The following is a 25,186-nucleotide window of genomic DNA, read 5'->3' as shown; positions in this document are numbered from 1 at the left end:
AAGCGATTGTCATAAAGCAGAAATCGCACATTAACAAATTAGCTTAACAAATCACCACACAAAAGGATTCAAAAGACATTTGAAGTTGGATTGACATGATACAATGAAATCGTTGTTGTTTGCTCTCCATTCAATACTTTTGAATTCTAGGTGAAGAAATATGAAGATGTGGGATAAGGATGTATAATCTTGCCGCGGGAATTTTGTCTCAGAGCAGGGTCCTTTGTCCAAAGGTCTTTCTAGCAATAGAGGAATCAAAAGTAGTCTGCATGATCAAATCGGAATATGAAACAAGCTGAAGACATTCAAAGGTATGTAACTCTCCCTTGTTGTTTTCCAATACCCTCCGTATGTGCCTCCCTTTTTGTCTTTCTTTTTTTCTTCTTTTTTTCAAAGATCCAGTAATTGCATGAGAAGTGATACGACCCCCTCTAATTTCATAATCATTTGAGATAAATGAACTCCTTACGTGATTGTGAAATTTTGAATCAAACAACAAACAAAAAAAGAAAAAGCCCTCTCGGACAATATTTCTTTGAATTACACTGCTATGAACCTTTGAAGATTCACATAATGTTTCAGAGGAATGCAAGAAGATCACGTCATAAGACATGAACAAAGCAATTCCTTTGTCACTGCACCATATTCCCCACCCATTGATTAAAGTGAGCGGAAAGAACATATCCCTCAAATATAACTCCATTGATGAATACAAGTACCAGTAAAACTTGACCATCCACGTTTTTTCAAACTTCATTCTCAATCTGAAGTTTTGCCATCTCTTTGATATCGTATGTATAGAACTCATCTATTTATAAATCATCCACCTGGATTATATACCTTGGTCAAATTTATGAACACTAACATTTCTATGAAGTCCGTGATAAAATATTTCCAGATCCGATATGTCACAATCCAACCAAGTCAGTGAGTCAATCAAAGCCGAAAATAAACAACCAGATAATCAAAATATAGGTAAGTTCTCCTGAAGTGGACTCTATCTTAATATATCCTTTTCTGAATCTTTGATCAACCTATTTGAAGATAAAACACTACAAGCTGTTACTCAGATCAAAGTTGCACTTAATTGCGCCGAGAAAAATAACGATCTGTTGCAAAATTTGATAGAACAACAACACCAAATTGGTGCGTAGAATCTGGCTTCTTATTTGCCAATCACAGCTAATTTCTCTGTTCTCTTAGAGCACAAACTCGAGCACCTTTCTACTGGTTTGAGCAATATGCTAGAAGAGACTCGTATTCTTCAGGTCAAAGTCCAAGCTTTGGAAGTCAGGACGCATGATTTTCATCTTGGATACTATATTACGATGCTTGTTATGTTTATTGCATATGTATTCAAGGCACCGGTGATTCAAGGATTTCAAGTTGCTCTGATTTACGTCATACACACATTGGAAACTTGTTTGTTGTTAATATATGCGTAAATTAAAATGAAATTTCTTACCCTCTTAACAATCATAGGGAATCTGATTTCCGCGCTTGAACGTGTAGTGGCACTCTTTATTCCAATCAAATATGTATTCCAGGATACCTTAGAGCTTGGTATGGAAAGATAGAGTCATTTCTACATCTCAATCCGAGACATTTCAAGCTTAATCGATATATTCCATTAGCTCTTCAGTGCATATTGCACTGGATTATAACTACAATCAGTTATGTGGTTTCTTCATAACTGGAGACCAATCAGTCAATCATATATCAATAATCTGCTTTTGATTTAGAAGCTAGAGTCATCTTCTAAAAATTTCAAACCAAGATATCTCGAGTCAACAACAACTTTTGTGATACGGGTTTTCATGATATGAAAAACTCAAGGACTGTAGATTTGGACGAATGTGTCAGGACCTTCAGGCCAACTACCTACATAAACCGAAGTGTTTTTGATTCTTTGATCACGGAGTCAAACCATGCTTCAAATTCTCCGAATCTCTTCAAAATAACATAATCAGCTCTTACTCAATTTTCTATCTTGTGTGCTGTGCTTGCAATCCATACCATTGGAGCCGGAACAGCCAGCGATTTTTATCCTGTTATCTTGATGATAAGTGAAAACCAAAGGAAAACTTTGTCATCTCCCATATTTATCAAAAGAATAACACAAGGTGTTGTGTAATATCCTTTAAAGGTAAGTCTGTCAGCCTCATGAAAAATCCATTCACTTATAGCTTTGGCCTTGACAAAAGTCTTTGTGTATATTTAACATCAGGGTGGGCATGACTTCCTCACAAGTTTTTTTTCCTATTGTGATCATGGCTACTTCAAAGACAATGGAGCTTCTTTGTTCGTTTGCCTCAATAAAAATAAGAAAGAAATGAACCACGAGCACAAGAAGGGGAGATAGAAAACAATAACCCTTGACTCAGTGAAAGGGAAAAGTTACATCCAAATGTGTTCCAGAGTGATGGTCAAGGCCCTTAAGTAGCCTGACTCCCCTTGGTTAAGACAGTTCCTTCCACATTGGTACACGGTCAGATCTCAACATCCAACAATCACGCTTGATACACCATCAAAATCCATTTTCGAACTTTCAAACCCTAAACACATAAAATCATGGCGTTCAAGTGCTTTATTTGTTACCAGGAAATTGAACTAAACGAGGTAGCAATTCTCACATGTCACACAACTCATACATTTCATAGAGAATGCCTACAAGTAAGTGGTGATTTGATATGCTGCCTGTTGACTCATAGTGAGCTTGAGCTGATGCAGAAACCGATGGTTACAACTTACAGCCGCTTCAAACAATGGCTGGCATAGAGTTTTGTGGCCGATGTCCCATCTGTCGTCGAGTAGCTTACACCCGAGACCTTTTTCAAGAGGCTTGCAAGAAACGCCATCGCCCTGTCAAGACTACCTATGGACAAAGACGGGTTTTTAAACGCTGGTCACAATTTTATCATACTAAATCATCATCATGATCCAGGCCGAATATTCGCAGAATTTGGAAGACAACTGAGAGAAGAAAAGATCAAACACAACATAAACTCGGCATCAGTACTCCTACTCCATAGATACTCCCACAATTTAGCCGTACTTCACACAATACATCTTGGATTATGACTCCACTTTTATTGACCTTATGCTATCCTTATGACTTCTTCATTTTTTGTTTTTTATAATTTATTTGTTCTAGTGTACAAAGTTATGGGGGCGCAATCAGAATACTGAACATATTGTAGAGGCTTGCTAGATCATTATGAAAGAGAACGTGAAGTTATAGATTGTAAAACAACACCATCTGGTATTCCCATTAGTTGTTTGTACACAACCGACTGATGGATGTACAGGATGTACTCAATGAATTACCTTGATCAAACATTTTACTTTGCTAAACGGAGCGTAAATCATGAAATCACAAGCGCTGTAACTACAAAACAGACATGATCATGATGGAAAGCCGGAACAGTGAAAAGAAAAGAATAAGCAAAAAATACCGGTCTTTAGGTAGATGGTTTTAAGATCTGTAGTGTATTCAATTGTGCTACGTATGGTTCTCAGCAAAGAATAGAATATTAATGAGTCCCGGTAAACTTTCTGTAAATAATCTGAAGGATGGGGAGGTATAAAGGGATTTTAAACCACTTTGTAGAATGGATTCTTTGAGCTCAGAGGTATGGATTTATTTGTGGACATGGGATCAACAGGTAATAGAGAGGTTACGAATCTGTGCCAATGAGAAAGAAAGTTGCATGTAGGGTTCAAAGCCAACCCCAGGTGATGGAGTATCACAGTACTCGTACTGAGCAGTCTATTAGTAAAATAGTCAACATGATGCGTTGCAGCTGCGCGTTGTGCTGTACTTGCTTTGACCTTATTGAAAGGGATCTGAAGGTGAGTTTGAAAATGTTTAATAAGGTGCTGAGATGCTGAAAGAAGGATAAGTTGACAAATTTTTTGAAAAGAAAAGTACATAACCGTAATTGTAGGAATTAACATCTTCCTAACCAGGCTTTCCTAAGCATGTGGAAGCACTAGAGGAAAGATTTCAAAGGAAGCATGAAGTAAAGAATTCAAGACAGTTTATTTGAGAGGTTTCCTAAGCACCTGGAAGCACCAAAGGAAAGATTTCTGAAAAGTTTCCTAGGCATGCGGAAGCACTAAAGGAAAGATTTTGGAGGAAACATGATGGAATGAATTTGTAACAGCTTGTTTGAAAGGTTTCCTAAGCATGCGGAAGCACTAAAGGAAAGATTTCTGGAAGGTTTCCTAGGTGTGCGGAAGCACTAAAGGAAAAATTTCAAAGGAAGCATAAAGGAATGAATTCAAAACAGCTTATTTGAAAGGTTTCCTAAGCATGCAGAAACACTAAAGAAAAGATTTCTGAAAGGTTTCCTAGGCGTGCGGAAGCACTAAAGGAAAGATTTCTGAAAGGTTTCCTAAGTGTGTGGAAGCACTAAAGGAAAGATTGCGAAGCATAAAGGAAAGAATTCAAGACAGATTATTTAAAAGGTTTCCTAAGCATGCGGAAGCACTAAAGGAAAGATTTCTGAAAGGTTTCCTAGGTGTGCAGAAGCACTAAAGGAAAGATTTCGAAGCATAAAGGAAAGAATTCAAAACGGCTTATTTGAAAGGTTTCCTAAGCGTGCGGAAGCACTAAAGGAAAGATTTCTGAAAGGTTTCCTAGGTGTGCGGAAGCACTAAAGGAAAGATTTCAAAGCATAAGGGATAGAATTCAAAACAGCTTATTTAAAAGGTTTCCTAAGCGTGCGGAAGCACTAAAGGAAAGATTTCTGAAAGGTTTCCTAGGTGTACGGAAGCACTAAAGGAAAGATTTCAAAGCATAAAGGAAAGAATTTAAAAGGCTAACAGTCATAGTATATCAAGGAGAATATCAAGAAAGAATTTTATCAGAAAGGAGTATATTTGTCTGAGGGGAAACTGATGGTTGCTATAAGAGAATCGCTTTTCAATTGGTGAAGTCAGTGGTCAGGGTCTAAAAAAAGATGGTGGCCATGAGAGATTGCTTTTTAATCACTGAACTCAGTGCTCAGGGTCTTAAAAAAACGTTCCAGGGTGCTTACAGGAGCAGACCCTTATCGATTAGGCATGATTGGGCACTGGTGCAATCCCATATTAACCAATCTAACTGGATTGGTTACCAAGGCATATAACTATAGACTGAAACGTTTCCAAGATATATGTTGGAATCTAGGCTAGGGCGTTCAGGAAAGCAGCCATGGCAAAAAATGGACAAATACTTGCGACCCAAAGTGATCGGATCAGGTAAATAATCATAATTAAATGACACCATGGGCAAAACCCTGTCGTAGAATTCGTTCTGATGGTATGATGCTTCACACAGGATGAAACTTGGGCACGTGATGGCGATCAAGCACTCCACCTCTTGTGCTGTGACAGCAGCTGATTGGATCAAAGTCGTTCTCATTCCCAATCCACCACCCAATCCTTATCACACCTCATCGGACTCAATTATGTACAGATGCTGATCAAAATCATCAACTTGAAAAATGTAAAATTGGTGACACGTGCTATGGATTCTTTCAGCATAACCACTCATGTTCTTAAATTTGGAAAGCTCGAGGGATAGATTGCCCGAGAAGATATTAATTTTGAGCTATGTAGATATTCTTAGGAAACGAAATCAGACTTGCTCAGCGATATTCAATCGGAATTCTGCTTGGATGACCCATCAGAACACAAACACTACTCAATCTATTGGAACACCGGCTTCAAGACTATCAAAAACCAGGAGCTGCATTTGGTTTAGAAACCCAGGTGGATCGGCATCCTCTATGTTAGAAGATGTGAGTCACTAAATGCTGCATTCTTGTTTTGACGAGCTAGACATACAGTGATAGTTTTTTCTACATTGGTTTCTTGACTTGCAAAAAGTGGGAAGTGGTAATGTTATTTAGGTATCAATCGATTCGAATTCAAGAAAATCAAGAGACGTGATTCAATGAATTTTCTTTGTCAATGGTCCTGCTCTCTCTTCTCTATGTCAATCCTTTGATATCTCTCATCCCATGTGAAAGTTATTGGCTCATTTGTCTTCCTAGTCAAGAATGATAGTTTTACAAGACCTCTTGAGCTATTTGTTTTTTGGAGTATTATGTGTGATTTGACGAAGTGATTTTGCTCATCAAAGATTTCTTGTGACCTGAAAGTAAAATAGGCCTCTTTTCAAAATCCAAGATGACTCAGAAGACTTGATCGGTCAACTGAGTGATGCAATATTTTTACTTTTTATTTATGCAAATGGGTAATGCAGTGTCTTGAATTATAATCCACATTAATGGAATAGACCTATCTTGAGAATTTTAATTTTGTAACTCAGGCCAGACCTAGCACAATATAAGGGTCTAGACTAGGCAGATCGTACCCGCTGGTACTACGATGATAGCCACGTTCTTCCATAGGCAAACTGGATGGATCATATGAGAGTATTTCCCCTCTCATCCGCTTATCTTTTCATATCTATCATCCAAAGTTTTGATCTTAAAAAAGTTTTGATCTTAAAAATATCTAACAAAGTTATCAAACATCATCATATTCACCTTACAAGACTTGTTAGATGTTTTAATTTAGTCCAATTATTCTTTTAAAAACCATCCCTCTCACCCCGACAATACTAGAGTTTTGGAAATCCAAAATACTGAAAATTACTAGTTAAGGTGAGTATGGTATAATAAATCTCAACCTTAATTCTAGATTTAATAATTGAATCTTCTATCTGGATAAATTCTTTAACTTGTTCTGAAAACCATGAGCCAATTTCTTATGAGTCTTGTAAGGATTATCTTCACGTACTCGAGAGTACTGGAAACCTTTAGCAGTTCGTTATTCATCAGCTAGTTTGCTGGTAACAATCTAATCAGCTAATATTAAAATCCTAATATTCTTCGAGTTATCGGAACAACTTCGATACCTCGGCAGTAGACTTGTAAATAAATTAGCTCATCCGCACCGCCGGCATATGAGGTTGCAAAATCAATTCTGCATTCATCAATGTGGGTTTTTCGGCTAGCTGCGTGTCCGACCCGGGTAGACCCGGAGTTCGCACTCAGGCGGGAATGACCTCAGCACTCCTCGGTATTGGGTCCGCTGAAGTACCGCATACCAGGTATTTGGAACTTGTCTCGCGTTGATCAAAAATGTTCGCTCCTCAGCGATCGAACACTGCTAGAACTTGAAGTGCTCACTGTGAAGAGCCATCGCATCAAGATCCAAATTGACGAAAGACTCAACACGATGTTCTCTCAAAACGCAAACAAAGGAACTGGGCCTCATACGAGGAAGCGGACTGGAATTCGAGCTCAATCCAGACTCAGCTCTGCCGGTGCTAGTATCGCGGCGGAACCTTCACCGACGATTCATCCAACAACCTTTCTTGCTCCTCACAGTGGTCAATCTAGAAAGGGCAGCATGCCTCATAGCGCGACAATCAACGGAAGAAACAGGTCTATGACCCCTCTGACCCGTGGAATTCATACCCTCCAGGCTTTGTCAATTACCGAAGAACAAACAATCGTGTTGGAAGAGGGATTGAAACAAGTGACTCAACCAACCTATGGCCTATCAATTTTACTTCAAGACGATTTTCATGTAGTTACAGCCTATAGTCAACTCCCAAGCGATGTTGAGCAGATGCTATCTGGATCCGGTGAGTGATCACAAATTTCCAACAATCAAACATCTCAAGCCAATGACAGATATTGTTTCATCGTACCTATTTAAGATTTAAACCTAGATGCCTTCAAGGCACATGTCGATCATTCCACTGGGTTTGCTTATGTCTGGTCTCGGGAAGCCTGTCATGTCTGGAATTTCGTTAGGGTCAGTTTCCTGCTCTCTATGCACTTAATGAACTTGGCTGACAATGGCTGAGCCAATTGGGCTTTTAGCGCACCTCAGCACCTCCAACGTGCTATGTATTCCCATGTCCAATCTCACGGACTGAGTCCGTTCTGGTCAATACCTTAGCTCCGCTACCTCTGGCATCTTTGATCTCAATCAGCAGCACATCTACGTATACGCGGCGTGAACCTGGTTTGCTACTCGTGTCTCCTACAGGTGAACTTCGGGCATGGGACTCGCTCTCGTTGGCTCTTTCTGGGGTAGAAAAATTCGCAACGATACAAGTCCAGCTACATGACGCTGAATTGGTTCGATGTCTTCAGCCATTACCTTCAAGTCCCTACTCGTTCGTTCTCGCTACTTCGCATTCGCGCCTGCTTCGTATCGCAGTTTCTCCCGGTGCAACAGGTCGTCCAACTGTCACCTCCAGTCTTATGTCGCGAGCTCAAACCTGGGGAAGCAAGATCAGCACTCTGATGCGATGGGGACAGACCTATGATCCCGCAGCGGGCGTCACTGCTTTGGCTATCGGGCCTGCTTTGGAGGGTGACACGACTATGGGCGGAGGCGAAATATGGGCTCTGGAAGGTAGAGGAACCCTTCAGAGATGGAGGATGGGTCATAGTGGAAGCGGCGAACGATTGCTTTCCGACTACGAGATCAGGCCGATCATTTTGGAAAACTTGGTGCCGTATTCTGAGGTTGATATGTTGACCATGGCAGAGCAAATCGACCTCAGCTTATTGGACCTCAGCGTCACATAGTCAGTCCACCTCTTACGCTTTTTTGACCTTCAATCCGCATTGTGATACTGAGTTGGCGCGTGTGAAGTTCCCGTGATTTGGCGATCCTGGTCTCATACGTCGACGCAACAGAGCTACCTGAAGTCTTGAGTTCTATCAAGCCAAGATCATATGCCATTATCATCTTAGATATCATATCGACAACCGCGTCGCCCACGGTGACTCATGCGATCAAGTTGCAGCATCGTGAAGTAAGCCAATATTTTTACGGATGCATATAGCGACAATAACTCATAAGATGTGACCTCGCAGTATCCGGATCCTCGGCTTGAGACTGCTCCAACACTCTCTCTACCCCATGGTGGACCAGCAGCTTTCATCTGCTTTCCAGGACGTGTAATTGCAGTCTCATTGACACCCGGGACAAATCTTGAGCAGATGGTATCTCTGAAGTGAGGAGCCACCAACAGAATCATAGGAGGGGGTACAGAAAGCCTGAGTATTCAGCCTGTGGGTGAAAGTGGAGAGAAATTTCCTACTTTGAAAGTTCTGACGACTGCTAGCGGGATTCTGGAAATAGAACTCAACCCATCTGAGCTTCAGAGACCCATGTGAGCATCCCATTTATTGTGCTACTTTTGTCGAGATCGATTCTTATCACTTCATCGCTTTTGGTCCTATCGCAGGCCCTTGACTGCTGAGGAGCGCCTTGACAGGGCAACTTTCAAGCTCAAGACCAAATTTGATCAGGCTATCTTCTTTGGTGATAAAGAAGAGGTGATCTACTTTGTTTCAAGGATTTATCAATTTAAACTGATCAATTCGTCTGCGTCGGCATATATCAGAATCCGATTGCCTTCACTCTGGAAGCTGAAGCTGAAGACGATTTAGGCGCTGCAGCCAAACAAATCAGCAAAGAGATACTTAGCTCCAGTGCGCTTTTTCCTTCAGCAGGACGTCTCCACTTGCACACTTCCGCAATTTGCCTGTTAGGCTGATACTCATTTTGTGCTTTTGGCCCGTCACAAAAACTAGGCGCTAAAAATCTACCCCCAATTGTGGATCTTCGTGCACAGCTTTCCGACCTGTCATCACAATTACATACTCTAATCAAATTTGTTAACGCCACAGGGATGCTCAACAGGTTATCTCGAGCTTGCAAAAGGACTCTCATGAGCAACGCTGAACTTTTCTCGGCTACTCATGCGCTTTGGCTTCACCAAAACCTAAAGATAAATGCTTTGTCTCAGTCTCAGAGACCCAATTCGACGTTTCTTAGTCAAGTAATTGCATCGTACATGAATAGCACACAAAGGGATGACGATGACGATGTGATCCGCGGCTTTTTCCGTACCCAGGTATGCGATGTCAGCTCGTGACGATCATCCCAATACTCACTTTTGTCCTTTACTAGTCTTCAGGTGTCATCGATCTTCTAAGCATTCTCAAAGTCAGTTGAAGTCAACTTTATCAATCTCGTCACACACACCCAATAAACGTACTGTTGTCCTCATCGAATCCAATGAAATCATTGTGGTAAGCTCCCCCATATTGTATTCATGACGATGAGCAAAACTGAGAGGATCGTATCAGACCGTTGGTGCTGCTGGTCCTTCTCCTCTCAAGGTTCCAAATTCGAATACAAAGCCACTTGATTCCAAGACTTCACTTTCGCCTTATTCGATTCCCAACTTGACTGTTCTAGATGAAGCTACTACATGTTGTTTAGTAATTGGTGCTGTTCGTCTTCGACTCTTTGGGCTTGGTGGTGCTATTGTTCCTCATAAGTTATTTGATAGAAGGTGGTGCAACAATAGCAGGTGGTCAAGGTACGATGTGGACAAGTGTGTTACAGATTGGTGAAGTCGTAGATACTGCTCAAAGGGTTTACGATCCGACCGAGACAAGATTACTCATCTCACATGCTAGTCCGGGTCGAGAAGGTTTATTGGCTCAATTAGCTCTTGTTTTAAAAGCTGATCTTTCAATTTCTGCTGGTTTACATTTTCGGTAAGAGTCCATTGAGTTCTTCATACTTATCTTGATTGTTTATCAACTAATGATTCCCACGCGAATTAAATCAGATACACTTCAGCTTCACATCTTCAAGTAAAGATAACAAGAGATATGAGTTCTGTTCTACACGATATCGGGACAAAACTCCTGAAGAAGAGGAAGAAATATTTCACACTGCAGCAGAAGATGTAATTACTCGAGATACTCCTTAGAAAAGTAGCCATTTCCATAATCTTTGACTTGTGAAGTCAAATAATAAATTCAATAAATTGGTCCAAGGATGAATATATTTTTGAAGTGCAGTAAGCAATATGATGTGATCAGATGCTTTACTGGATGTATGTGGTGACTGGAATACTTGAAGGTAACAGGCCCTTGACTGTTGTCAGTACATTTCCAGTCTGGTTGGCTTGCAGAAAATCATTGTAGTGAAAATGAATGTCATCATCTCAAGACTCAATAAGAACTAAATAGAAAATCCTTCAGATCCCCTTCATATTCAAGCTTGCAAAGTGAATTTGTTCTAGATGATTGATTTGATGGCCAGTGTTTATGTTCAGAGTGCCACCCACCCAACACACATAGAACCTATTGTGTCAGGCAGTCTAGAACCATTCACCTGAACTCAAATTTGCAATAATAGATTAAAAGGCTAATGTATGCAGTAAGCTCAAGGATAGACAAACATGACTGACAAAGTCAAAGTAAACTACAAGAATAGGCTGGACAAGCAAGGGTACCATGATACTACTATTATAATACACTGTTGGTAGTACTGCAGTTTAGTACTGTCCTTGACAAAATGCCAGTATGGGAGTATACTACATATATAGCCAAGCAAAGAATAGACTTGAAAACATTAGGGCCCATTTTGGCAAATTTTGTAAAACTGTATATTATGTTATGGACCAGCAAAGCCAGAAACTCTTCTTTGTTCAAAATCTTTCATGGCTTTCAAAAGAGAGGTGATGTTGTGCAACAATGAATGATCATTAAAACAAATCATGTATCATGATATATTTGAAAGGCTGTTTATCAGACAAAAAACACTTTTTGCCCCTCCTCTGTTGATTGAACTGACAAATTAAATCAACTTTTTAACTTCACCCCTCATACTTTTGATATTGTCCTTATACCTCCTTCACACTCCTTCTGTTCCATCACTCCGCTTTTATTTTTTTTCATTTCAATTAAGCTCTTTACTTTTACTTTGCTCTGGTGTTTCTGAGCATTCTTTGTTTCTTATTCTAGTTTTAAATTATTGTGCTAGTCTTGTACCAGTCATCTCCTTTGGATTTTTTTTGATTTTGGATTCTATACAGTCAGCTGACCATTCAAGGAAACAGATGATTTGTGTAGTTTATGATGGCTATGGACAATGTTTAGAACCGTGAGTGATGTTCAGAACATCAAGAATGAATTCCATATATTAATTGTTATATGATTGTGATCTTTACCAAACAGTGAACCAGTCAACAAGAGGTCAATAGAATTTTTGTTGACCTTGTAGGTCGACTATTTGGTCAAGTGTATAAACAAATTCCAGAAGAAAAGCATTTTTGTGTAACACTTTTCACACAAAATTTCCAAATGGGCCCCAAGTCTTTTACAAAACAACATACCAAAATATACTGGATAATACCACACAAGGCAAGAGTGATTGAGATTAAGGCAGCCACAAGGGTTATTGAGGATCTCATATAGATGTGTTCCAATTGAGATGATTGATGATTGATTAAAGGATATGACAAGTTTGAACAGTTGGATATCAGTGAATATCTAAGATCAAGGAAAAGAGGAAGATGATTTATTGAGATTTTCTTACCAGATAATTATCTTCAAGATATATTGCAAAGTCCAATCTCTTGAAAGATCCCTCTTTGACTTGAAGAGAGTCCAATCCAATGAGTGAAATTGCTGGTAGTACAGTGAATTGGTTGGAGTTGGTAGGCCATCAAAGTTGCTCATTGTGTTGACCTTGAGTAGCTCAAGAATACTTACAATAGAGTCTTGTTTTGCAAAGGCGCCTTGTTCTATCAACAAAAAAAAATCATTAAGCTTGATGGAATGAGAGTGGGATGATCAAAAAGAAAAACTCATCAAGAAAAAACAGACCATCAGGGTTTATTCTGAACCCTCATAAAGGTACTCTACTTGATGTATTGGTGACTCATTGGGATGTACAGTCTGTGCTACTTTATGAGTGAGGACCAGACAATGTTGGATTCCAATTGCAAGGGTAGATATTGAGAACAGGGTTCCAATTTGAATTTGAAGACAGTCAGCAATCTCATCAAGATAAAAGGTTGGGATGTCTTCAAGCGTCTCTTGAATAAATCCTTGTTGACCTGCTGAGAGTATTGTTGAAGCACCTTGGGTTCCATATAGAATTGGTGGCTAATACAGAATAGGTGGTCATATAGAGTGCCATCCATCTTGTCAAAAACTGTCAAGAGAGTTTATCAAGTTGTTGATTAATGATTCAAGATCTTCTCCATACATCTTGAGGTGTGCCACAACTTTGATGTTGGCAGAGTACTCCAAATAGACCATTGGGAAGGAGGAAGAGAAAATTCACAATGATCCAATGTGAAATTACCAATATGGATTCAATCCATGTGGTAGCTTGCTGTATGTCACCAATTGTTGAAATACACACAAAAACACAACAGGCCAAAAACCAAAAAAATGGTGCAAGCTTTCTAGGACAAGCTGTAAAAACATCACCAAACTCTATGTGGATGAAATTTGACTATAAATGAATCTTGAGATGATGAAATTGAAACCTGCCTTTATGCTGTTAATTGATTGATGAACCCATGCCCACTTCTAATGTACATACATAATTCAGATAAATAAAACAAGTAAATAACCAAAAACAGCCAATCCAAAAAATAAAAAATAATCCATTGTTTTTGATAAAAGCTCTGCCCCTAATCTGATTGAGTTAAGATTACCACTAAAGTGTTGTTATATTGTTAAGTTTGTATCACCCCTGTCTGTTCTGAATAATTTGATTAAAATAAATTCTTGAACCATTTTTATCCTTTGGTTTTTGATGATCCAATTGATAATCAAAATCAAGTGGTAAGGTTTAATAAATATTGAATCACCAGAAAACTTAAAACTTATAATCAAAATTGTTATTGAATGTTACAAGTACTAAAGAATTACAAAAAAACAAGCACATAATCAAAACAAAAGAACCCCCAACTCAATCCAAAAAGAAAAACTGATCATCATGCACCATTTCACTAGACCCCATCTTTCTCTCACCCAATAATCTTTCATTTCTTCTTTAGTTAAAACCACTCTTTCCCACATAAGTCCTCTTAAAGATTTCCCTTCACCTTTTAACTTCATTTCATCCTCTAAACCTTCAAGTTCATCAACCAAATCAAAATACCCACTATTCATCCCAAACTCATCTCTCTTGGTGACCAATGATTTGATTTCTTCTAACCTTGGATCAAACTCGATCCAATCTTTTCCAAACTCATCATCATCCTGTACCACGTTTCCTTGCTTCTTATTCTCTTCTACACTTAAAGACGAACTTGACGATGAAGTGCTAGGTAAAACTTCATCTAAATTTAAAAATGGTGAATACTTTAATCCTTGTTGTAAAGACATCGAATCTGATCTAATCAAATAACTTTCAAACTTAATTGATTTCAACTCAGGCACTTTGACTCCAAACCTATAAACCTTTCTTCCTACTTTCCTTCTTCTTTCTCCTCCAACAATCAATCCGTCTTCTAAAATCAGTCGGAGGTCTGGATGGGTCGGGTTGTACAGTTGAGCTAGTTAAAGCTTCTGAGATCGATGGTGGTGGTGGAGCCGGGAAATTAGGTGCCACCACTGGAAAGGTAGGTGGTGGTGGGAGTACAAAGGTAGGTAATGAACCTGAATGTCAGGAGTAGAAGGAGAACGTCCAACCGAGTTAGATACCTTCAATTTTAATGAAGTCTTTGAGGTAGGTGGTGGCATGGTCGGACTGTCTTGCGCTGGTGCAGCCAACTGTGAACCACTGGGATTCGTATTTCGTGATGATTTCAAGACGACCTTCAATCCAGATGGTCGAGTCACTTCTGGACTCACAATAGAAGGTGTCTGAGGTGGCGGGAGCGTAGGTGGAGCTGAAATCATCGGAGCACCCGCTGCGAAATCCGCAAATGATGGTGGAGGTGCAAGTGGAGGAGCAATACTAGAAGCTAAGATTGGCTTAGGGTCCATTGACTTGTTCCAACCGGCTCCAGCGCCTCCGATCCCCTTGGCTTGTACTGCACTCATTGTCTTTTCGGATCGCTCCCATTGTTTGTTGAACATCGTCTTCATAGGTTCCGCATGTTTGAGTACGAGTGGACTATCATTCAAATTATGTTTTACAATTTTGAATCACTAGATTAAAGTCATCTCGAAAAGCTTCTCAATCTGGATATTGACCCATTTCCAATTTGTTGCTCATCGTCTTGAAATCCATTGGCCGTGAAATGATATTAAAGCTAAGAGATCACACATCAAGTCAGTTTTAGGGATGATCAGATCATCTCCACCGTTTGAAGAGATCAAACCAAAATCACACTCACTAATCAGGCGCATTCTGTCGTATAGGATCCACAGGTTTCCTAAACGGAGCTCCCAACGGGTTCGAAACCGATTTCTTCAAGATACTTTGACAAAGCTTATGATCTGGTATGGTCATTCCTGAAGCTTGAAACTTTTTAGGTTTGGGTGCTGGTTTAGGCTTCTTGATCAATTCAACCAATTTTCGTGTACCTTCAGGTTGTACGATCCCAGACGCAGGGGCTCCTGATTGAACGATAATCTCTGGTTCACCCATCAAATGACTCCGGTCCTTGATGACTATTCTAGGTGATGATACTATGATGGAAAAGTAAAAAGGGTGATAAGTACGTGATAAAGATGCCTTTCCAGAACAGATCCGCTTACACTTCTCCATGGGCATGGGTTCAATCGCACTAGAAGGTGCTGGTATCTTGATTTTTGGCAAGATAGGCGTAAATATCTCTGCAGAGGGTTCAACATTCATGGGTATCTCCAAGGCCAACTTGGGTGGTACTGATTCGTCGGATGGTTTGAATAATACCTCTGAGATTTTGATTAGACGTGTTTGTACATCTAAATCCACATTAGGATCTCTGAAATAACGACAAATTACATCACATCAGAAATGGAGATTCAAACAATCAAACAAGAAACAAAAGAATGAAATATGAAAAGACTCACAACATAACAGAAACAATACAATCTCTCAAGATCAAAGCTCTTCCAACCTCAGCCCTTAAGAGCTTAGTAATGTTCTTATGATCAAATTTAGCTTTCGCTTTGGCAGCCACTTCAGTAGGATCATCTATAATTGAAAATCCACCTTTCTTGGGTTCAACCGCAAGTTCTTCCATTAAGACTAAGATTGGTAAACATTGAACCAAACCCATTGCTAATCTTCGTTTGACTAATAGAGACTTATCATCTCTCATCACCAAAAACATGTATCTGACAATCGCCTTTTCTTGAAAAGCTCGTAAGAGAAGTAAACAATCGAAAGCAAAGATCCGAATCGGTGGATAATTTCCAGGTCTGATGATGATCGAGGACAAATATTGAAAGTGAAATCAGTGATGTGGCTCAAGAAGCTCTTCTAATTATCAAATCTCGAAACTCGCCTTGTACAAGCTAAAAAGAACATGATATCCACAGGCATCAAACTAGCTAGCATCATCTTCAATTTAGACTGATCGAATTCGTACTCATTAGCTTTCATGGTCTATTGAGAAACATGAAATGCTAACCTCGATAACCGCCATGGTCACCAAGTTCCGATAAGATGGTACCAATCGATCCATCACCAAACACCGTCCGACTTCGTTAATCATGGCCCAAAGATTTCAACGACCAAGACTACCATCTTGCGATCGTTTCTTCAATGACATCCCAAAGAGTTCACTACCGTTGTCTAGTGACGGTCCTTCTGCACTATGCATAAAACAGTCCGTCATAGCCGAAATCAGCGTTGAGACGTAATTCACATCTGAATACTAAAGGAAAGATGTATCATGAGTTTCATTCTACTCCACCAGATATGATGTAGGACATCGATTTGGAAGACTGACCGGGTTCATTGAATTGTCATTATAAGTCAGTTGGTCGAGGAAAAACTGCTGACAGACGATCGGTGAAGTATTGTTATGATCTCGAACTCTCGATAAAGCAACGACGATAGCCTATGAGGAATTTTACCAACTGAGTCAAACTGTATTTCTACGGCTAATGAAAATTCAGACTAGATATTGAAGATAAATCACTTACTTTGCGTAAAAAGCATTCAATTAGATTTCCAAAATGATTGGTCTTTGGAATTGCTCTGATTTCGAAAGGATCTGCCGACTCTTTTTGCGGTGCGAAGCAGTATCGAGTTTGAAAAAGTTTCAATAGATGGAACAGGCCAAGGTAGTTGCATTGTCTCGTAACACACTGATTTTTTGTATATAGTAATCAAACATAAGATGAAAAAAACATAAGGTCAACTAAAGTATGAAGAATGATACAAATCTTGTGGTGCATAGTTTTCATTGGATGAGCACTTGTTATATGAAGAATGCCTCTGGTACAGGGTGCCTTCATTTTTGGTATGCGACCAAAAAACATGCAATGACAATGATGACGTGAAATAGTAGTCGAACAGAGAAGAAAGAGAGATGTAAAACTACGAACAGATACAAGAGCATAGACCGCCCCTATCCTGATCCTGAAAAAGTGTTCCGGAGTCAAGACAGTCTTACACAGATGACTCAAAACAACATTTGAAGGTAATTGTTTCAACGCTTCAATCGCCTTGAAATAGATCATACAAATTAGACAATAGACCAAAGTGCTTTCAAAGCCTACACATATCAAAAGAAAAAAACTTACTTCTAACTGTGCAACGACGTCCTTATCACGTTGTAATTGTTCAATCCACATATACTCTTTCATTTCGAATCGAAAATCACGAATCCACTCTGCTTCAACATCGAACCGAATCCATTCAAACATACTTTGCATCATCATTTGTTCTTCATCCTCGGTCCAATCTTCCACCCTCCAACGTGCTCTCTCTTCTTTAGAGCGATCCCATAGTTTCCATGTGAATCGATCATCTGCTTCTTCCTCTGTTTCGGCTGTTGGGTTGGTCATTGCATATCGTTTGATAGACTTTCTGGCTCGTTTGTACTTGGTGTTGATCGGAAGTTCGTACTTTCTCGAATGATCCTTGACATCCAAAACGTGTTCATAAGAAATCCCATCGGCTTCATGTATCCTGATGGACATTTGGCCTTCGAAATGGTCCAACGGCTTCAAGTCACATCTCTCTTCCCAGCTCGTATTCTCATTATCATAATGTAATTTGGCTCGATTGATTTGTTTCATGGTGAGTTCGATTACCATCTTCTTACGATTGAATTGAGTGACAACTTCAAAGATTGGACAACCTGATGAATAAATCCATTGATCGGCCCAAGATTTCATATCATTCCCACTCAACTTACGACAAGTTCTTAAAAAGTTATTAGTTGATAAACGACTATCTCGCATCCCCCCTGAAATTGCCGAAAGGAAGATCTTGGGGATCACTCGACTTAACCCTAAGGATGTCCCTCCACCTGACCGCCTGAGGTGTTGAACAAGGATATACAGGACCAAACTTCCTTTCAGATTGACAAATCCTAGCATTTCTGTATCGACCGAGTCAGGTAGACCAGGCTGACACATCGGTGGCTTATTGACATCAAGTTGAACACATCTCATCATATCTTTTTTCAACCTGAACCTATACTCATTAAGTCCCCAGACCCGTTTGAAATACATTGCAGTGATGTAGAGGGAAAGTCCGTTGATAAGCCAGGTATCTGAGGGTGATTTAGGAATGATATTGACTCCGATCCATTGACTGGCGAGGGAATGAACTAGTAAAGATTTGGTTTCGTAAACTTGATCAATGACATCAGATGGATAGAGTAAATCGGATGGATACAAGGTAAGGGTAGCTGAGTTGAATGAGGCACCGATCGAATGAGTTGCAGAGAACATATCTAGAAAGACAAGTTTATAGGATGAGTAGGGATATGAGCCGTATTCTTGAGTAAAGAAGGTGAGAGTATGGAGCATAAAATCCGAAGTATGGTGTAATTCTGCCGTTTGATTTGGTAAACTAAAGGCGTGTGATTTGATTTGACTACATGAATCATTCTCTACAAACTTTTCAGCTTGTTGATTTTCAAGTTCTTCTTCGTCTTGATCATTGACTGGGCTTCCGTTCTGAGATGAAGAATTGGGGGTAAGATCTGATACCACAAATGGTCCAACAGCCCAAGCGATATGTTGAACAGAGGTAGGAATCGATTGAGAGTAATGAAAGATAGTTTTTGAAGGATCGGATGGATGGACGACTTGTTCGATCAATTCACCAGAAGCAATCACTGTGATCGGATGTTCATTTGTTGAAACCGATCTAGGTACGATTAACTCAAGTTCCCAAGTACACCTTTCCCATAGAGAGTCAACACAAGGGATCCAAGACCTAGCCGAAATTGAATTTATAAAGACATGTGGAAATTGTCCTTTCGATCGATTTTTTGATTTTAGATTGATCAATTCCAATAGCTAATTCACCTGTTCCGTTCTCATTAACGCGTTGAAAAAGATGACGTTTAGCTGCTGGGAATTGTTTGACCGAACGTGGATCAGGAATCGAGACAGGCGGTGGTTCGTTGAGGATGAAATCGAGTTTTGAAGGAGTTGGTTGAGCAGGATGAGAAACTGAGATAATATGTGTTGAAGTAGAATGAAGATGAACAGTTTGTAGCTGATCTGATAGAGGGACTATGACGATTTCAGTTGAAGCTCTAATTTGACCATTGAGATTGATATCGAGTGTGATTCTTTGATGAGTGACAGCAAAGGCACGATGAGTTGGTCCATGAGAGGACATGATGATTCCATCTGACTTGTACTTCAATCTTGATGGCTTTGATCGATGTTGAAGTATTTGAAGTTTTGATGATCTTTTGAATTGTTAAAATCTTGAGAATGAAAGGTGAGATGAGAAGAACATGAGAGGATGAGAAGAATAGTCAATAAACTACAGTTATCAAAACAGCAGTCATTCAAAACAGCATCAAAACTAACTTGATTTCAAATCCCATCTCAAATTCAAAATGTATGCGTAATCTTGGCACGCAAAACTGACTCAAAATGATCTTCACAATTTAAGGAATTCATCCATCACCAATCCTGTGTGCTCATGACCAAATGAGACCAAGTTATATCATTATCACATCCTCATTCGATATCTTCAAAATAGACTCTCTGATCCCACCCACCTAGTGATCATCTCTTGTTCTACAATCTCAACTGAATCTTTACTAAAACAGCACACAATGATAATAGTATATCTGTTCATTTCATCAGATTTATCTCATTGGTCAAAAGCTTTCGAGATCAAGGGTTTAATTACACACACACAATCAGTTCAAGCAGATTGATCTGAATGATTTTAGTATTTCACCAAAAGATTACATCAGATCTCGCATTCGCAATCACTCTTTCTACTACCGTCATGGATCTTCGAGTCGGAAGTAATGGTGTCAAATAAATCATGAGCCTTTGTAAAGTTGGATGTTGTGCAAAGAAAATCGATTATCCTATTACTAGTAAAACCCAACGCCATGGTATGTAGGGACCCATGAAGAAGAAAAGGATTCAGGTGATTAAAGATAGGTGTAGGAGAGATAAAGAGTAATGAGGATTTGACCAATTTAAATAAGGTACGATTTGTGATTTACTAAATCTGATGCTAATGAAATCCATCCCATCATGATTTGAATGTTTTGCTAAACAAATCATCAAACCGTTTGTTAGTTAATTAGACTGTGAGTTTTGAATAGGACCAAGTTAAGATTCAAGATAAACCGAATTTCGTGCCATATTAGAAAGGTAACTGCGAAGAATGAAACCAAAGTCAGTTGGTCTTGATCGAGCACAAGTTGTGAACGACAGGAGAATTAGATGACTAACTCGACCGAACCTTCCTTAGGTTCGTTTGTTGGTAAAGGATCATGTTGTTCATTCAAATTAATAACAGCTTCTTTGGAATCGATCTCATTTGATTTCGGGTATGCAGAAAGCAAGATGGCAATGATCGCAAGATTCGGAAGAAGAATAAAGAAAATAGGATTGATACCTAAGAAAGCAAACGGATCAAGAAGAATGGTCAGTATTGAATCATGATTGATCGAGATCAAACATAACGACAAACGTAACCAAGCCCATAAACAAGCCCAAAAAGTAGTTCGTAAAGCGTCTTTCCAAGTCAATATATCTTCGACCCGATCTTGGAACCAAAAGATCGGATCACTCTTCGAAACAAAGTTCTTGAAATTGATGGTAGTGGTTTGTAAACTTAATGATTCTTTATCATTTGAACTGATTGATGCTTGATTTGGGGAAGATTGGTTTGGATGACTTTGAGATGCGGCATTTAAAGTGGTTGAAGTGGCTGATGCTAGTACTGTACTTGCTATAACTGATCCTACTAAATCAAATGATAACTATCTTGATGGATTAGTTTAGTTTTTTGAATCAAGAACTTTGGTGAGAATTTCTTAATGACTTACACTTGATTCGTTCTTGTTATCTGAAGGCATCTTTTTCTTTTCTTGATGCGAAAAAAAAATTCCAAAGTGTAAAACAGAAACTTTAAAATCCAATTGTTTTGGTAAAGTCGTTCGTCAAACCTAAAAGATGACCTCAAAGGTGGTCCCAGAAAAACAGGTAAGATTGACTGAGTTCAAAGTCGCCTGGAGTCAAAGATCAAGCATACTTATGGATAAGATGTGATACAGACAATCGAACAGTGCATCGACTTCACGAGTAGATTTACGAAGATTTGTCCAGACGAGCAGTGCCAGCAGGCCAAAACGCTGTAACACACAACTTTTCTCACTATCGCGTCTGCGTGATGTAGCTGTTGGCCAAATTCGAATTTCGATCTTGATAACAAGGTGAGAGATCGAAGTCGAAGATGATTTCAAAGATGATTTCAAAGATGATTTCAAAGATGATTTCAAAGATGATTTCGATTTCGATTTCGATTTCGATTTCGACTTCGATTTCGATTTCGATTTCGATTTCGATTTCGATTTCAATTTCGATTTTGGGGGGGCATAAACAGGCTATCTAACCAAGCAAATCGGACAGTGGAGGAATATTAGCCTGCATTGTCAAGAAACCCAACATGAACCCTGACAGCTTACCTTCACATGATAAGCACGCATGCGAGAACGCCGCGACTTGTTGGTCTTCTACATTACTTGAGTAAAGTTCTTTGCCGGTGCGTTGCTGACAGAAGTTGGTAAAAGAAAATCGGAGGATGATCCGAATTGACGCGAAAGAAACTGCGATGGATTCAAATTCGCGTTCAATTTTGAATTTGACGTCGCGTTCAAATACTTGAATTGATTTCGTGCTGGATTGTGACCTCGCATTAAATTTCAGAGAGATTTCGACCTCGCATTGCATTTCGATTTGGGATTCGAATTCGGGGTCGATTCTGATTTTGTATGCAAGAAACCCTAGTGAGTCTCCCATTTTCTTCAGTTTATGATTCCAAAGATGAATCCGAGTTCTTCTCGTGTTTTGAATTTCCTCCTCATCTGACATCAGGTATATAGATGACATATTGGATGCTGGTTGTATTGGTTTCGAAATCAAAATCAGATTCGGATTCGAAATGGACATACAGTCAAACCGGAAAAGCTTGACCGATTTTGCCCGCAAAACTCGAGCAAATTGGTGGGGAATTGGTGGCAAGCTTTTCCGGTTTGACTGTAGTTCTGATTCCATTTTCCAAAGTTTACGTATGAACTCACAAAGTACACAAAATCTTACATAGAATTAATAGTCAGAAGAATAACAAATACAGGTTTGGTAACAGTAGGAGAATTTGTTGATTCAAAAAGTAATAAAGTTTTTGGAAATTTAAGATCTGATCATTCTTTTTGAGGGGAAACTTCAATTGGCCCTTCAAATAAATTTATCAAAAAAACTTCAATAAATCGAAATGAATTTGAATTTGAAAAACAAGCAAATCAAATTTCTGAATCAATTTATTCTACTTTCATTATACATATTTTTCTCACAATTATTTTTCTCATTTGATATCAATACTTACTTAAACTGATTTCATTTCCTTTTTCAGTTTTGATAAATCATAAAGGTATATTTTGTAAAATGAACTAATCACAACTTTACAAAAGTTCCTCAAAAAGTTGTCTTAAATTCAAATCATAGATTTTGAATTTTGAATCAATTGATGAATCATGAATCAACTCAATCAATTTCTACAATTTTATTGAAACAACAACATAAACATCAGGAATTGATTCTAGAAAATGAAAAAGATTCTTGAATTAGTTGGAAGTGGTGATAGTTATATTCCTTTGGTGTTGAGCTCAATTTCTGCTACTGGGGTTCCAATTACTTTTCAGTTTTTCATGCTCATTGGCTTGTGTATGGTCATTTTTTGGTGGATGGGAAAGTGTTGTCTTCATCTGTGGTTATATTTATCTCTTAGTGTGAATTTCTTTGAAATTCCAAATTTTGTCTATGCATAATTGCAGTATCTTCAATGTTCATTAATTCTTGGACTGATCCTGGTATTATTCACCCTGTCCGCCTGAGGTGCTCTCAACGACGAGAGCAAACCAAGAATTTCATTTGCGTGATGATTACGCTCAAGTTTCACCAGGGTGATGTTCATTTACCGCGTCCCTTTATCTCATCGGAGTACAGTTTTCCTTCAAATGCCTTTCACATTCTTCCTTTGTCTTGGTGAGTCAGTACAGTGTAGCCTGACTAGAAGGTACGTACAAGTCCTAGTCTCCAGTTATCAAGTAAATTCGTTCGATATAACAATAAATCATTAATCGAAGTTGGTGTTCTGAATCCCCAGCAAACTACATCATGCCCGCACAGCCTCATCAAAAAAATCGTCACATCTGGAAACGAGGAACTCCCCCCACCTCAATCAAATCTTTAAATGCCTCTGTCGCCGGCACTATACCATTAGCTAATGCCGCGATCAGTCGCTCTTTAGCTGCATTCACTCGGAAATTACTTGGTGTTGACAAGTTCAATAAAATCTATCCGATGGCCCCTACGCCCGAAGAACTTCAGCAACTACCTCAGCTCACCCAGGATGAAATTATGCTAGATCAATTAGTATTCGCATCAGATCTTACTTCCGCTACAGCCACTTCAAACAATACAGATATGATAGAAATTGTCAACAAATTTATGGCTGAGCTTCAAAAGTACAACATACATCGATTCACCTTCGCATGGGATCTTCCAGACAGTCATCACTGGAATCGTACAATGGCTGTGTTTGTGGCTAAGCACTGGCGCTATGAACAGCGGCGGGGAGCCTTCAAGCATTACGGGATCAATCAATCACACAATACCAAGTCCAATTGTATCTCTTTGATACTTCGCTGGGTACGTGGACGATCTCAGGATATACGATTAAATCGTGGGGAAGCTGAAAAGCTTATAAATGTTGAGCGTGGGCGAAAGAGAAGAGTGGTCAGTTCTGAGTTTACAGTATTTGTCTGTAGTCCTAGGAAAGTGTGCTGATTTTATCTTACCGATGATATAGTTATGTGAATATCGCCAGGACACGGTCAAGCGGCATCTCCAAGTTGATCCTCTCCTAATCATTCCCGATGCCGACTGCTGCTCGGACACTGAATGGTACCCAGATCAGGTGAAATTCAAGAGGGTCGGTTTGAAGTGGCGAAGTCAACAGTATGAAGGTATCATTCGTCAAATAGATGGTCTATCTTTCAGCTACAAATCAAGTGTCGATACTCCAGCTCTTGCGATGAATCGTTTTGATCAATGTCGCATTCCAGGAACCTCCATCAATCCAAAGGCTGCAGTATGTTGTGGTCTTCCCGAGAACTGTTACAACGCAGTCTTTCTTGCTGGTCTCACGTACGAACAGAGGGAATCCTTAAACATGAAGCCCGTTATAGATTTAGATGCACTCTCTGAAGAAATCAAAAATCTTGTAGTGTCGTCGAAATAGTTGTGTATTTTATATTCATGTTTCATTCTCAGCTACATACCTTTTCCTTATTCTTATTTATCTTAATGTGTATATAATTCAAATCTTTGAAGTTTTTGATATGCACGAAGTCTGCCAATTACTCTCATGCTTCAATTGTTTCCACTCAAAGCTGTCACTTGAGACACTCAAAAGTGAATACATACAGTGGAAGCCAAGCTCATCCCAAATATGGTACACAAGACTGACTAGCATGTATTACAGTCTTTCGAGTCACAGCAGATTGGGATACTTTCCTTTCTGGCAAGCTACAAATCTTTCAACAAAGTTTTGAGAGATTGTTTGTACAAAATAAGAAAAAAAAGAGTCACATGTATGTATTTATATATCATTTCAAACTAATCATCACCAGATCTAAATGCTTCGTCACAAATTCCCTATCCAAAGGAAGATATCCAAT

The 25,186-nt window shown here is 39.2% G+C and overlaps 6 protein-coding genes and 1 pseudogene across 7 annotated transcripts; 4 read left to right on the top strand and 3 right to left on the bottom strand.

The window, feature by feature from the left end:
• Positions 1-905: 905 nt before the first annotated feature.
• MELLADRAFT_59317 (uncharacterized protein) lies at positions 906-1,445 on the top strand (the record flags this gene model as incomplete). Its single annotated transcript, XM_007404499.1, has 3 exons — positions 906-975; positions 1,045-1,146; positions 1,204-1,445. The coding sequence occupies 3 exons, from the start codon at positions 906-908 to the stop codon at positions 1,443-1,445; spliced, it is 414 nt and encodes a 137-aa protein (XP_007404561.1).
• Positions 1,446-2,723: 1,278 nt separating this feature from the next.
• Positions 2,724-3,211, top strand: MELLADRAFT_70714 (uncharacterized protein; the record flags this gene model as incomplete). The annotated part of the gene is made up of 1 exon (XM_007404500.1): positions 2,724-3,211. One exon carries the CDS (start codon positions 2,878-2,880, stop codon positions 3,079-3,081), a length of 204 nt encoding a protein of 67 aa, XP_007404562.1.
• A 3,747-nt stretch (positions 3,212-6,958) lies between these two features.
• Positions 6,959-10,445, top strand: MELLADRAFT_89359 (uncharacterized protein; the record flags this gene model as incomplete). Its single annotated transcript, XM_007404501.1, has 13 exons — positions 6,959-6,963; positions 7,010-7,105; positions 7,152-7,645; positions 7,721-7,818; positions 7,887-8,602; positions 8,671-8,833; positions 8,895-9,034; positions 9,077-9,193; positions 9,269-9,359; positions 9,428-9,515; positions 9,618-9,940; positions 10,038-10,118; positions 10,176-10,445. The coding sequence occupies 13 exons, from the start codon at positions 6,959-6,961 to the stop codon at positions 10,443-10,445; spliced, it is 2,682 nt and encodes an 893-aa protein (XP_007404563.1).
• A 3,345-nt stretch (positions 10,446-13,790) lies between these two features.
• Positions 13,791-19,590, bottom strand: MELLADRAFT_123644 (annotated as a pseudogene; the record flags this gene model as incomplete). The annotated part of the gene is made up of 13 exons: positions 13,791-14,374; positions 14,550-14,628; positions 14,700-14,964; positions 15,188-15,482; positions 15,552-15,760; positions 15,849-16,199; positions 16,307-16,386; positions 16,412-16,482; positions 16,525-16,657; positions 16,733-16,843; positions 16,929-17,453; positions 17,532-19,219; positions 19,272-19,590. Coding segments are annotated over 13 exons (4,710 nt in total).
• A 1,072-nt stretch (positions 19,591-20,662) lies between these two features.
• On the bottom strand, positions 20,663-21,304 carry MELLADRAFT_59314 (uncharacterized protein; the record flags this gene model as incomplete). The annotated part of the gene is made up of 2 exons (XM_007404417.1): positions 20,663-21,208; positions 21,275-21,304. 2 exons carry the CDS (start codon positions 21,302-21,304, stop codon positions 20,663-20,665), a joined length of 576 nt encoding a protein of 191 aa, XP_007404479.1.
• Positions 21,305-21,488: 184 nt separating this feature from the next.
• MELLADRAFT_70711 (uncharacterized protein) lies at positions 21,489-22,330 on the bottom strand (the record flags this gene model as incomplete). Its single annotated transcript, XM_007404416.1, has 3 exons — positions 21,489-21,763; positions 21,812-21,836; positions 21,914-22,330. 3 exons carry the CDS (start codon positions 22,317-22,319, stop codon positions 21,724-21,726), a joined length of 471 nt encoding a protein of 156 aa, XP_007404478.1.
• Positions 22,331-23,621: 1,291 nt separating this feature from the next.
• MELLADRAFT_89355 (uncharacterized protein) lies at positions 23,622-24,747 on the top strand (the record flags this gene model as incomplete). Its single annotated transcript, XM_007404502.1, has 3 exons — positions 23,622-24,155; positions 24,222-24,242; positions 24,316-24,747. The coding sequence occupies 3 exons, from the start codon at positions 23,622-23,624 to the stop codon at positions 24,745-24,747; spliced, it is 987 nt and encodes a 328-aa protein (XP_007404564.1).
• Positions 24,748-25,186: the final 439 nt, after the last annotated feature.

This window comes from Melampsora larici-populina (assembly GCF_000204055.1).
Source record: "Melampsora larici-populina 98AG31 unplaced genomic scaffold MELLAscaffold_2, whole genome shotgun sequence".
NCBI classification, from domain to species: Eukaryota; Fungi; Basidiomycota; class Pucciniomycetes; order Pucciniales; family Melampsoraceae; genus Melampsora; species Melampsora laricis-populina.
Note: the sequence above shows the minus strand (reverse complement) of the source record. Positions and strands in the feature narration are given on the sequence as shown.